General features: G+C 46.2%; 1 protein-coding gene across 1 annotated transcript in view; it reads left to right on the forward strand.

Moving 5' to 3' along the window:
- zgc:194930 (uncharacterized protein LOC557813 homolog) overlaps positions 1–14,919 on the forward strand; it is a 30,925-nt gene that overhangs the window by 12,871 nt on the left and 3,135 nt on the right. The window contains exon 2 of the mRNA XM_021578291.2: positions 4,316–4,368. Coding sequence (XP_021433966.2) covers positions 4,337–4,368 — 32 coding nt within the window. The 5' untranslated portion in view covers positions 4,316–4,336. The remainder of the gene's footprint in view (positions 1–4,315; positions 4,369–14,919) is intronic.

Below are 14,919 nucleotides of genomic sequence, written 5' to 3' on the forward strand. Positions count from 1 at the left end.
TGTCATAGTGTGATATTGTCATAATGTCATAGTGTTATAGTGTTATAGTGTTATAGTGTCATAGTGTTATAGTATTATAGTGTTATAGTGTTATAATGTCATAGTGTTATAATGTCATAATGTCATAGTGTTATAGTGTCATAGTGTGATATTGTCATAATGTCATAGTGTTATAGTGTTATAGTGTTATAGTGTCATAGTGTTATAGTATTATAGTGTTATAGTGTTATAATGTCATAGTGTTATAGTGTCATAATGTTATAGTGTCATAATGTTATAGTGTCATAATGTTATAGTGTCATAATGTTATAGTGTCATAATGTTATAGTGTCATAGTGTTGTAGTATATAGGTTGAATCACAAAACCAGCTGTACTGTGAAAGCCTCAAGGTGTGGAGTTGTGAACTATCGGCTTGTTATAGTTCACCTCAGGTAACAGAACTAACTGAAACCTGCTCACCAAGCAGAGACCTGAAGATCACACAGGTGTTTTTTTCTTTCCATCAGTACCCAGGCCGTGTGAGCTTGGGAGTGGGCCAGGTACTACAAATGCCGATACTGTTTGTTTAACAGGACGGTTCAGTTAACTCCTTTCGTTATGTCACCGGCTCTCTCTTGTTCAGCAGAGCAACTCAGTTAGCCCAAGGCAGACCTGGGTTAGAAATGCTTTTGACTGTCTGGAGTGTCCGATGTTTCCTATTGGCTTTATTAAGTCAGAAAAGTTCAATCAAGCACATTTATTTTATTTTATTTTATTAAGGGTCTGTTTTAGTCCTCATTTGGACGAACCTTCAAAGAGTCCAGAACAGCCATGTATTAGATTGAAATGGTTCTTAAGTATGAATTGAGTTTATATATTGAAAGGTTTCTGGTTTGCTCAGATAAATTATTACATTTCTTTATGGCTCTGAATCGAAATGTTATTTTGCCTGTTTCTCTTTTCTTTTCTGGATAACACATAGATGGTGGACAATCTATTCCTAGTATTTACTGAATGTCTGTCTCTTACCAACTGAATACCGTTGTGAATAGAGTTTGGCCGGTTTAAATTATGCATATTATAAAATAAAATAAATATTTTTTTTTCAATTATCTTGTTGATTTGACGACCAACCAAGAGCATTGAGCAATGACTTCAACAGAAGAACCATATGTCCACCTTAAAACAATCCTTACTGCCTTGTTCTGTGCATTCTGCAACCTTCCCAATTTCACTTGCTGATATAAAGTATTTGAAATCAATTTTTGAATCGTATTTCAACCCAGGTCTGTTTTCTTGCTCATCGGCGTATCTCAGTTAAGCCTTAAGCCCAGTCTTAACACGAATGTTCTGTTCTGTCACCTCTGTCTCAGTTGTCAAAGACAAGACAGTGGAACATGTGCTCGTCTCAGCTGACCCCAAGATAGAATGTTCTATCTGTCACGCCCTGGTCTTAGTATTTTGTGTTTTTTCTTTATTATTTTGGTCTGGCCAGGGTGTGACATGGGTTATTTATGTGGTGTGTTTTGTCTTGGGTTTTTTGTAGGTTATGGGATTGTGGTTTAGTGGGGTTGTCTATGGTTGCCTGGAGTGGTTCTCAATCAGAGGCAGGTGTTTATCGTTGTCTCTGATTAGGAACCATATTTAGGCAGCCATTTTCTTTGAGTGTTTTGTGGGTGATTGTTCCTGTCTCTGTGTTTGTTTGCACCAGATAGGGCTGGTTAGGTTTTTCACGTTACGTTTATTGTTTTGTATTATATCGTCATTATTAAAGATGAATCGAAATAACCACACTGCATTTTGGTCCTCCTCTCTTTCGACACAAAAAAACCTTAACACTAGCCTGAAGGCTGCGGGTTCAACTGTTGTGACTTGGTGTCACGTTGTCAGTTCTCAGTCAACGGAAACAGGTTTTACCTTTGCAAATATCCTCCCAATTCCTATCTCAGTCATTTTAGCAATGTGCCTCTGGTGAAACACACCACTGAACATGTTGAAGTAATTCAGAATTTAATACATTTAGTTTCCGTGTACATAATATATTTAGCTTCCGTGTACATAATTCACACAAAGCCTCGTGACGATATGTTTGTGCTACCCCTAAAATGTGTTTAATTTGATCTTGGCGGTTTTAGGAGGGTTTAATCAGAGAATTGTGTGGTTAATACCCGTAGATAAAAATTAATGGGTCCTTTTCTCCCAAAGCCCAGAGAAAGGTTATTTATTTGAATGTGCTGACTTCACAGAACTGGTTGTGAAAACGTCATTCCTGGTAGGGATTCCCCAGACACTCATGTCCAATGTGTTTTCAGAACACTACATATCCAGGAGACATGCAGAAAGCTGATCCAGGTAACTCTCTTTCCCGACAACCCAACAAACAGGTGTCATTGAAGGGATTGGCTGAATCTGTGCACTAAATGAGCCAATCGAAGCCACTAGCTAAGTGATAGACCCGTTTCCTGACATTCGACTGTCTCTCTCTCTATCAAACAGTCCAAAGCCCTTTTGAAACACGCTGTGTCCCTGACCTATCAGTCCTGGGGTATGTTTAGTAGGACACATCGTAGGAAAACATTTTTGCAACAGTAAAACTAAAACTGTTGTAACAGATATTGCAACTTGTTTCAGAGTTGCAGTGAATGTCAATGTGAGGAACACTGTGGTATAAAAAATAATAATTGGAGAGAAAAAAAGAGTAATTGTCTTTATATGTTATTCGTATCTTATTTCACAGTGATGTTTATATCATAATAATATCCGTAAGCACCACATAGTCTCTCAGGAAGAAAGATGGCCGCTGCCTTTAAGATGTACACGGGTCATTGGATCTTTCTTGCAGCTACACTTTCTTCTGTTTCTCAGTAAAGACCAAAGCTGGAGGTAGAAAGACACCGTGTCCTTGCTTCTCTCTTTCTCTCTTTCACTAGCAGACGAACCCATTCGAGACTCGTCGATTAATTATTTACCCAGGCAAATAAATGCTAAAGCCTAGGGAAACATACAAACACACAGCCGGGAGAGAAATCCTGTATACACACACACACACACACACACACACACACACACACACACACACACACACACACAGACACACAGACACACAGACACAGACACAGACACACAGACACGCACACACACAGACACACACACGCACGCACGCACACTCTCACACACTCTTTCTTTACCACACACACACACTCTTTCTTTACCACACACACACACACACACATCCAGTGAAATAGTGACAGACGCACGGAGTCACCATGGATACAGCTCAGGAGTCACCATGGATACAGCTCTGGAGTCACCATGGACAGAGAGGGCAACAGGAGTCACTATGGACAGAGAGGGCAACAGGAGTCACTATGGACAGAGAGGACAACAGGAGTCACTATGGACAGAGAGGACAACAGGAGTCACTATGGACAGAGAGGACAACAGGAGTCATTATGGACAGAGAGGACAACAGGAGTCACTATGGACAGAGAGGACAACAGGAGTCACTATGGACAGAGAGGACAACAGGAGTCACTATGGACAGAGAGGACAACAGGAGTCACTATGGACAGAGAGGACAACAGGAGTCACTATGGACAGAGAGGACAACAGGAGTCACTATGGACAGAGAGGACAACAGGAGTCACTATGGACAGAGAGGACAACAGGAGTAATTATGGACAGAGAGGGCAACAGGAGTCACTATGGACAGAGAGGACAACAGGAGTCACTATGGACAGAGAGGGCAACAGGAGTCACTATGGACAGAGAGGACAACAGGAGTCACTATGGACAGAGAGGACAACAGGAGTCACTATGGACAGAGAGGACAACAGGAGTCATTATGGACAGAGAGGACAACAGGAGTCACTATGGACAGAGAGGACAACAGGAGTCACTATGGACAGAGAGGACAACAGGAGTCACTATGGACAGAGAGGACAACAGGAGTCACTATGGACAGAGAGGACAACAGGAGTCACTATGGACAGAGGTCAAGCCAAACTAAACCTGGCCAATGTGGTTTAAATCCTCCCGATAAGAAAAGCCTTCACCAAAGCTGCCTATATGTCACAGGACAGATGACAAAATAACTATATTGAACTAAACGATCAATAGATCGAGACTTGAAAAGTGTGTGTCACAACATTAGTTACCCAGCCAGTCTGGGATATAACCTTTCTGTCAGGGGCTTCGTGAAAATGTCACCGATTGAGAAATCTCCCCCGAGTTTGACGGGATTTGGCATGTCATTAACGGTGTCTAATTTTACTCTGGACTTGTTCTTTGAAGTTTGATTTTTTAGTAAACACCATTCTATTTGTCACTTCACAGCTCCACTACCCAGCTGGCCAGATGGGGTGCCAATGCTGTCGGATGCTGAAAAGGTGAGGAAGAGCGTGTGTGTGTGTGTGTGTGTGTGTGTGTGTGTGTGTGTGTGTGTGTGTGTGTGTGTGTGTGTGTGTTTCTGTAGTTTGTCTGTATTGCCCGTTGTATTTCTGTGTGTGAGGACAGGGTGAAGGTTTTACTCATTGACAGCAGCTCTCCATCTCTCAGCGAAGGTGGACAAACATAAAGTATAGAGGAGTTTCTAAATCCAATCCTTCTTACTAGCATGAGATACAGCTCCTGTATCTCCTGCATCCACCTCTATGGATCCCATTGAAACAGACAGCGCTTCTATCTAAATGTCACTGGACATTCTCTTCCAATCCCACGGATTCATTGCTGTCTCTTTCATGTGCTTAGAGAGGAACTATATTATGAAGTGGCCTGTCTCACAGTGACTCAACATTGGCTTTCTGTATAAACAGCGGGTCAATATGCCAATACTCAACTCATCATCCCCCCCTCCCCCACCTTGTCTCTTGAGTACTGCCTGCTTGCATTCTCTCTCTTGTTCTCTCCCTCTCTCTCTCTCCCTCCCTCTCTCGCTCCTCTCTCTGCCTCTCCCTCTCTCTCTCTCTCGCTCCTCTCTCTGCCTCTCCCTCTCTCTCTCTCGCTCCTCTCTCTGCCTCTCCCTCTCTCTCTCTCTCGCTCCTTCTCTCTCTGCCTCTCCCTCTCTCTCTCTCTCGCTCCTTCTCTCCTTCTCTCATACTGGACAGGAGGTTAGGAAGTGCAGCTCAGTTTCCACCTCATTTTGTGGGCAGTGTGCACATAGCCTGTCTTCTCTTGAGAGCCAGGTCTGTCTACGGCGGCCTATCTCAATAGCAAGGCTATGCTCACTAAGTCTGTACATAGTCAAAGCTTTCTTTAAGTTTGGGTCAGTCACAGTGGACAGGTATTCTGCCACTGTGTACTCCCTGTTTAGGGCCAAATAGCATTCTAGTTTGCTCTGTTTTTTTGTTAATTCTTTCCAATGTGTCAAGTAATTATCTTTTTGTTTTCTCATGATTTGGTTGGGTCTAATTGTGCTGCTGTCCTGGGGCTCTGTGGGGTGTGTTTGTGTTTGTGAACAGAGCCCCAGGACCAGCTTGCTTAGGAGACTCATCTCCAGGTTCATCTCTCTGTAGGTGATGGCTTTGTTATGGAAGGTTTGGGAATTGCTTCCTTTTAGGTGGTTGTAGAATTTAACAGCTCTTTTCTGGATTTTGATAATTAGTGGGTATTGGCCTAATTCTGCTCTGCATGCATTATTTGGTGTTTTACGTGGTACACGGAGGATATTTTTGCAGAATTCTGTATGCAGAGTCTCAATTTGGTGTTTGTCCCATTTTGTGAAGTCTTGGTTGGTGAGCGGACCCCAGACCTCACAACCGTAAAGGGCAATGGGCTCTATGACTGATTCAAGTATTTTTAGCCAGATCCTAATTGGTATGTTGAAATGTATGTTCCTTTTGATGGCATAGAATGCCCTTCTTGCCTTGTCTCTCAGATCGTTCACAGTTTTGTGGAAGTTACCTGTGGTGCTGATGTTTAGGCCAAGGTATGTATAGTTTTTTGTGTGCTCTAGGGCAACAGTGTCTAGATGGAATTTGTATTTGTGGTCCTGGCGACTGGACCTTTTTTGGAACACCATTATTTTGGTCTTACTGAGATTTACTGTCAGTGCCCAGGTCTGGCAGAATCTTTGCAGAATATCTATGTGCTGCTGTAGGCTCTCCTTGGTTGGTGACAGAAGCACCAGATCATCAGCAAACAGTAGACATTTGACTTCGGATTCTAGTAGGGTGAGGCCGGGTGCTGCAGACTTTTCTAGTGCCCGCGCCAATTCGTTGATATATATGTTGAAGAGGGTGGAGCTTAAGCTGCATCCCTGTCTCACCCCTCGCCCCTGTGTGAAGAAATGTGTGTGTTTTTTGCCAATTTTAACCGCACACTTGTTGTTTGTGTACATGGCTTTTATCTTCTCTCCCCCTCTCTCTCGCTCCTTCTCTCTCTGCCTCTCCCTCTGAATGTAACGATAAGAGGAAAGGAGGAAGGAGTAAATCTTTCTGACTGAATAAAATACATATATATATATATATATATATATATACAGTGTTGTCACGATGTGCAAATGGTTAAAGTACAAAAAAGGGAAAATAAATAAGCATAAATATGGGTTGTATCTCACGGTCTCTCACACCTTCTCATGCCTGATCACAAATCACACAGGATCTTTTATAGAAGAAAGCGATCGTTTAGAGATGGATTGGACCAAGGCGCATCTTTCTTTATTTTGATGAACACCAAAACATATATATATATTAACAAACGTAACGTTCTGCAGGCTACACAGCAACTATACAAAATCAAGATCCCACAACAGGAGGTGGGAAAAGGGCTGCCTAAGTATGATCCCCAATCAGAGACAACGATAGACAGCTGCCTCTGATTGGGAACCATACTCGGTCAAACACGAAGAAATAGAAAAACTAGAATGCCCAGCCAAATCACACCCTAAGGTCAGGGCGTGGCACTAAGGTCAGGGCGTGGCACTAAGGTCAGGGCGTGGCACTAAGGTCAGGGCGTGACACTAAGGTCAGGGCGTGACACTAAGGTCAGGGCGTGGCACTAAGGTCAGGGCGTGGCACTAAGGTCAGGGCGTGACACTAAGGTCAGGGCATGACACTAAGGTCAGGGCGTGACACTAAGGTCAGGGCGTGACACTAAGGTCAGGGCGTGACACTAAGGTCAGGGCGTGACACTAAGGTCAGGGCGTGACACTAAGGTCAGGGCGTGACACTAAGGTCAGGGCGTGACACTAAGGTCAGGGCGTGGCACTAAGGTCAGGGCGTGACACTAAGGTCAGGGCGTGACACTAAGGTCAGGGCGTGACACTAAGGTCAGGGCGAGACACTAAGGTCAGGGCGTGACACTAAGGTCAGGGCGTGACACTAAGGTCAGGGCGTGACACTAAGGTCAGGGCGTGACACTAAGGTCAGGGCGTGACACTAAGGTCAGGGCGTGACACTAAGTTCAGGGCGTGGCACTAAGGTCAGGGCGTGACACTAAGGTCAGGGCGTGACACTAAGGTCAGGGCGTGACACTAAGGTCAGGGCGTGACAATAACATAAGTTACCTTTTCTTGCTGAAACACTTTGACACACTTGGATTAGAATAGTAGCAGCTTTTTAAAAACAACAACTTGCTGGCGTTGCAGACAGACATCACAAAGTGTAAACAAAGAAGAAAAAAAAAATAATAAATGTGTATAGTTCATACTGTCATTTTTTTGCCTTCTTTTTGTTTTTGAGAAACGTATTGCCTCTACTCCCTGCAGTTCCTCTTCAGCACTAGACTGGCACTTTGTGTTGAAGTGGTGTTCTGTGTGTTGTTTGTGTTGTCTTTTCTAGTTAGCTTCGCCATGTTCCCCCAATCAGCCAATTTACAACACAGCCATCCATCCGTGACCCAAGCTGAAAATCCACATCCTCTCTCTCTCCCCCCCCTGCCTCTCCCCCCCCCCCCCCCCCCCCCCCCCCCCCCCCCCCCCCCCCCTGCCTAGGCAATTCCAATGAGATCCAATTCCTTCTTAGGAAGGAAATACAACATTTATCAGAATAGGGAATTATAGGGCTTCTGTTTTCTCTATTTACAAAAGGATAAAGACTTATACCACTTTGTCTCAGTGTTTTCTGAAGGATAGTATTATTAGATAGTATTTGCCTTGATCTCTGTTCTTTTCTTTCTTCTGGCAATGCTTTTATTCTACGTGAGCTCTGGTATTTCCAACTAACACCCCGTAGTTGTTCATTTTATTCTACGTGAGCTCTGGTATTTCCAACTAACACCCCGTAGTTGTTCATTTTATTCTACGTGAGCTCTGGTATTTCCAACTAACACCCCGTAGTTGTTCATTTTTGTGAACAGATTCCGTGTTGCTTTCTAAAAGATAAACCTGAAGTTTCACCTCGGGCAAACAGCAGTAGACAAAACTTAGGGGAAAGACAAAAATGGAAAACCTTCATTTTCTCAGCGTACAACTGTGAGGAGAGAGGCATGGAGGGAGGGAGAGAGGCATGGAGGGAGGGAGAGAGGCATGGAGGGAGGGAGAGAGGCATGGAGGGAGGCATGGAGGGAGTGAGAGAGGGAGAGAGGCATGGAGGGAGGGAGAGAGGCATGGAGGGAGGGAGAGAGGCATGGAGGGAGGGAGAGAGGCATGGAGGGAGGGAGAGAGGCATGGAGGGAGGGAGAGAGGCATGGGGGGAGGGAGCGAGGCATGGAGAGAGGGAGAGAGGCATGGAGGGAGGGAGAGAGGCATGGAGGGAGTGAGAGAGGCGTGGAGGGAGGGAGAGAGGCGTGGAGGGAGGGAGAGAGGCATGGAGGGAGGGAGAGAGGCGTGGAGGGAGGGAGAGAGGCATGGAGGGAGGGAGAGAGGCGTGGAGGGAGGGAGAGAGGCATGGAGGGAGGGAGAGAGGCATGGAGGGAGGGAGAGAGGCATGGAGGGAGGGAGAGAGGCATGGAGGGAGGGAGAGAGGGAGAGAGGCGTGGAGGGAGGGAGAGAGGCATGGAGGGAGGGAGAGAGGCATGGAGGGAGGGAGAGAAGCATGGAGGGAGGGAGAGAGGCATGGAGGGAGGGAGAGAGGCATGGAGGGAGGGAGAGAGGCATGGAGGGAGGGAGAGAGGCATGGAGGGAGGGAGAGAGGCGTGGAGGGAGGGAGAGAGGCATGGAGGGAGGGAGAGAGGCATGGAGGGAGGGAGAGAGGCATGGAGGGAGGGAGAGAGGGAGAGAGGCGTGGAGGGAGGGAGAGAGGCATGGAGGGAGGGAGAGAGGCATGGAGGGAGGGAGAGAAGCATGGAGGGAGGGAGAGAGGCATGGAGGGAGGGAGAGAGGCATGGAGGGAGGGAGAGAGGCATGGAGGGAGGGAGAGAGGCATGGAGGGAGGGAGAGAGGCATGGAGGGAGGGAGGGAGAGAGGGAGGGAGAGAGGCATGGAGGGAGGGAGAGAGGCATGGAGGGAGTGAGAGAGGCATGGAGGGAGGGAGAGAGGCGTGGAGGGAGGGAGAGAGGTGTGGAGGGAGGGAGAGAGGCGTGGAGGGAGGAGAGAGGCATGGAGGGAGGGAGAGAGGCATGGAGGGATGGGGAGAGGGAGGGAGAGGGAGGGAGAGAGGCATGGAGGGAGGGAGAGAGACATGGAGAGGGAGAGAGAGAGGGCGGGAGAGAGAGAGGGAGAGAGACATGGAGAGAGGGAGGCATGGAGAGAGGGAGGGAGAGAGGGTGGGAGAGAGACATTGAGAGAGGGAGGGAGGGAGAGAGGCATGGAGAGAGGGAGGGAGAGGGCGGGAGAGAGGGAGGGAGAGAGACATGGAGAGAGGGAGAGAGGCATGGAGAGAGGGAGGGGGAGAGGGAGGGAGGGAGGGAGAGAGGCATAGAGAGAGGGAGGGAGAGAGAGAGACATGGAGAGAGGGAGAGAGGGACCAGTAACATTCTGACTATGTGTAACTTTCAGGAGAGAGAGAAGGAGAGAGGGAGAGAGAGAGAGGGAGAGGGAGTGAGGGAGAGAGACATGGAGAGAGAGAGACATGGAGAGAGGGACCAGTAATATTCTGACTATGTATAACTTTCAGGAGAGAGGGAGAGACCCCAATCCACAAAAGTGGAGACAAATTTGACCCCAATAACTACCGTGGGATATGCGTTAACAGTAACCTTGGGAAAATCCTCTGCATTATCATTAACAGCAGACTCGTACATTTCCTCAATGAAAACAATGTACTGAGCAAATGTCAAATGGGCTTTTTACCAAATTACCGTACAACCGACCATGTATTCACCCTGCAAAACCTAATTGACAACCAAACAAACCAAAACAAAGGCAAAGTCTTCTCATGCTTTGTTGATTTCAAAAAAGCCTTAGACTCAATTTGGCATGAGGGTCTGCTATACAAATTGATGGAAAGTGGTGTTGGTGGTAAAACATACAACATTATAAAATCCATGTACACAAACAACAAGTGTGCAGTTAAAATTGGCAAAAAAACACACAAATTCCTTCCCACAGGGGCGAGGGGTGAGACAGGGATGCAGCTTAAGCTCCACCCTCTTCAACATATACATCAACGAATTGGCGCGGGCACTAGAACAGTCTGCAGCACCCGGCCTCACCCTACTAGAATCTGAAGTCAAATGTCTACTGTTTGCTGATGATCTGGTGCTTCTGTCACCAACCAAGGAGGGTCTACAGCAGCACCTAGATATTCTGCCAGACCTGGGCCCTGACAGTAAATCTCAGTAAGACCAAAAATAATGGTGTTCCAAAAAAGGTCCAGTCGCCAGGACCACAAATGCAAATTCCATTTAGATACCGTTGCCCTAGAGCACACAAAAAACTATACATACCTTGGCCTAAACATCAGCTCCACAGGTAACTTCCACAAAGCTGTGAATGATCTGAGAGACAAGGCAAGAAGGGCATTCTATGCCATCAAAAGGAACATAAAATTCAACATACCAATTAGGATCTGGCTAAAAATACTTGAATCAGTCATAGAGCCCATTGCCTTTTATGGTTGTGAGGTCTGGGGTCCGCTCACCAACCAAGATTTCACAAAATGGGACAAACACCAAATTGAGACTCTGCATACAGAATTCTGCAAAAATATCCTCCGTGTACCACGTAAAACACCAAATAATGCATGTAGAGCAGAATTAGGCCGGGAAACATGTGTTTCAAAATACCTGACCACTGTGACTGATCCAAACTTAAGGAAAGCCTAGTCTACCAGCCAGGCGCCGACAGAGATGGCCGCCTCGCTTCGCGTTCCTAGGAAACTATGCAGTTTTTTGTTTTTTTACGTGTTATTTCTTACATTGGTACCCCAGGTCATCTTAGGTTTCATTACATACAGTCGAGAAGAACTACTGAATATAAGATCAGCGTCAACTCACCATCAGTACGACCACAAGCATTTCGCTACACTCGCATTAACATCTGCTAACCATGTGTATGTGACAAATAAAATTTGATTTGATTTGACTATGTACAGACTCCGTGAGCATAGCCTTGCTATTGAGAAAGGCCGCCGTAGACAGACATGGCTCTCAAGAGAAGACAGGCTATGTGCACACTGCCCACAAAATGAGGTGGAAACTGAGCTGCACTTCCTAACCTCCTGCCCAATGTATGACCATATTAGAGAGACATATTTCCTTCAGATTACACAGATCCACAAAGAATTCGAAAACAAATCCAATTTTGATAAACTCCCATATCTACTGGGTGAAATACCACAGTGTGCCATCACAGCAGCAATATGTGTGACCTGTTGCCACAAGAAAAGGGCAACTAGTGAAGAATAAACACCATTGTAAATACAACCCATATTTATGCTTATTTATTTTCCCTTGTGTACTTTAACCATTTGTACATTGTTACAACACTGTATATATATATATATAATATGACATGTGTAATGTCTTTATTGTTTTGAAACTTCTGTATGTGTAATGTTTACTGTTAATTTTGATTGTTTATTTCACTTTTGTAGATGATCTACCTCACTTGCTTTGGCAATGTTAACACGTTTCCCATGCCAATAAAGCCCCTTGAATTGAATTGAAATGGGAGAGAGGGAGGCATGGAGAGAGGGAGGGACCAGTAACATTCTGACTATGTGTAACTTTCAGGAGAGAGGCATGGAGAGAGGCATGGAGAGAGGGAGGGAGAGAGAGAGAAAGAGAGAGAGAGAGAGGTTGTAATTGAAGAATTCATAGAATCTAACCACTTCTGGGAAATTTGGAACACACTAAACAAACAACAACACAAAGAGTTCCAAAACAGAGATGTACGGATAAACCACTTCTCCAATCTTTTTGGCTCTATAACAAAGAACAAACAGCAAAGGCATATACATGATCAAATACAAATTTTAGAATCAACTATTAAAGACTACTAGAACACACTGGATTCCAGAACAAACTGGATTTCAGAACCCACTGGATTCCAGAACAAACTGGATTCCAGAACCCACTGGATTCTCCAATTACATCGAATGAACTACTTGACAAATGACATACAAACCCTCCAACCCAAAAAGTCCTGTGGTCTTGATGGAATCCTAGTTAAAGTACAAAGAGGAAAATAAATAAACATAAATATGGGTTGTATTTACAATGGTGTTTGTTCTTCACTGATTGCCCTTTTCTCGTGGCAACAGGTCACAAATCTTGCTGCTGTGATGTCACACTGTGGTATTTCACCCTGTAGATATGGGAGTTTATCAAAATCGGGTTTGTTTTTAAATTCTTTGTGGATCTGTGTAATCTGAGGGAAATATGTCTCTCTAATATGGTCATACATTGGGCAGGAGGTTAGGAAGTGCAGCTCAGTTTCCACCTCATTTTGTGGGCAGTGAGCACATAGCCTGTCTTCTCTTGAGAGCCAGCCTATGACAGCCTGTCTCAATAGCAAGGCTATGCTCACGGAGTCTGTACATAGTCAAAGCTTTCCTTAAGTTTGGGTCAGTCACAGTGGTCCGTATTGCTCTGTTCAAGTAGAGTGTGATTTTGCTCTGGTCTGATAGAGGTGTCAGTGGGCTGACTGTGAACGCTCTGAGAGACTCTGGGTTGAGGTCAGAGGTCATAAAGTAATCTACACTACTACTGCCAAGAGATGAGCTACAGGTGTACCTACCATAGGAGTCCCCTCGAAGCCTACCATTAACTATGTACATACCTAGCGTGTGACAGAGCTGCAGGAGTTGTGACCTGTTTTGTTGGTTAAGTTGTCCTAGTTGTGTCTAGGGGTCAGATGTGGGAGGGAATGCTGTCACCCCCAGGTATGTGTTTGTCCCCCTGTGTGCTGAGGGTGTCAGGTTCTTGTCCGGTTCTGGCATTTAGGTCGCCACAGACTAGTACATGCCTCTGGGCCTGGAAATGATTGATTTCCCCCTCCAGGATGGAGAAGCTGTCTTCATTAAAGTATGGGGATTCTAGTGGGGGGATATAGGTAGCACACAGGAGGACATTTTTCTCTGTTGAGATCATTTCCTTATTAATTTCTTGCCAAATGTAAAATGTTCCTGTTTTGACTAATTTAATAGAGTGGATTAGGTCTGCTCTATATCAAATTAGCATACTGAGTCTCTTCCCTGTTTCACACCTGGTGGTTTGGTGGATGGGACTACCAGCTCTCTGTAACCTGGAGGGCAACCACTAGGTCCGTCTCCTCTATACCAGGTTTCTTGTAGGATGACAATGTTTTATTTGCGATTTCTTTGGTGAAGTCCAGGTTCCTGCTCTTTAGGCCAAAGGCAGATGACTTCAGGCTTTGGATATTTCAGGATGAGATAGTGAAGGCTTTGTGTTCCATAAAGAGTCCAATGTTGTCGGTCGTGTGGTTTGGCTCGTGTAAGAGTGGGGTTGGTCCTGTTTTCATCTCTCTCCCTCTATTTCGCTGATATTTTGGAAAGGACACTCAGTCAGGGATACCGCCGCATCAGCTCCCTCTGCATCAGCTCCCCCTGCATCAGCTCCCCCTTTATCAGCTCCCCCTTTATCAGCTCCCTCTGCATCAGCTCCCCCTGCATCAGCTCCCCCTGCACCAGCTCCCCCCGCATCAGCTCCCCCTGCATCAGCTCCCCCTTTATCAGCTCCCCCTGCATCAGCTCCCCCTTTATCAGCTCCCCCTGCATCAGCTCCCTCTGCATCAGCTCCCCCTGCATCAGCTCCCCCTGCATCAGCTCCCTCTGCATCAGCTCCCCCTTTATCAGCTCCCCCTTTATCAGCTCCCCCTGCATCAGCTCCCCCTTTATCAGCTCCCCCTGCACCAGCTCCCCCCGCATCAGCTCCCCCTTTATCAGCTCCCCCTTTATCAGCTCCCTCTGCATCATCTCCCCCTTTATCAGCTCCCCCTTTATCAGCTCCCCCTTTATCAGCTCCCCCTTTATCAGCTCCCCCTTTATCAGCTCCCCCTGCATCAGCTCCCCCTTTATCAGCTCCCCCTTTATCAGCTCCACCCTGCATCAGCTCCCCCTGCATCAGCTCCCCCTTTATCAGCTCCCCCTTTATCAGCTCCCCCTTTATCAGCTCCACCCTGCATCAGCTCCACCCTGCATCAGCTCCACCCTGCATCAGCTCCCCCTTTATCAGCTCCCCCTTTATCAGCTCCACCCTGCATCAGCTCCCTCTGCATCAGCTCCCCCTTTATCAGCTCCCCCTTTATCAGCTCCACCCTGCATCAGCTCCACCCTGCATCAGCTCCACCCTGCATCAGCTCCCCCTTTATCAGCTCCCCCTTTATCAGCTCCCCCTTTATCAGCTCCCCCTTTATCAGCTCCACCCTGCATCAGCTCCCCCTGCTGTGTATGAGTTCTCTCAAACTACTGGTATCCTTCTTCACAGATCCTGTTGTTGATGTTGCTCATGCAAATATAATCTTGACCAAATACAAAAGAGGTGTGTGTGTGTGTGTGTGTGTGTGTGAGAGAAATCAGGTGACACCCAGAGCCTGCTGTGTCCATCAATGTAAATAGTCTGCGAGAACACAGAGACCACTGTTTTATAGAACACAGATA

This window comes from Oncorhynchus mykiss, chromosome 21, assembly GCF_013265735.2.
Source record: "Oncorhynchus mykiss isolate Arlee chromosome 21, USDA_OmykA_1.1, whole genome shotgun sequence".
In the NCBI taxonomy this organism is placed as follows: Eukaryota; Metazoa; Chordata; class Actinopteri; order Salmoniformes; family Salmonidae; genus Oncorhynchus; species Oncorhynchus mykiss.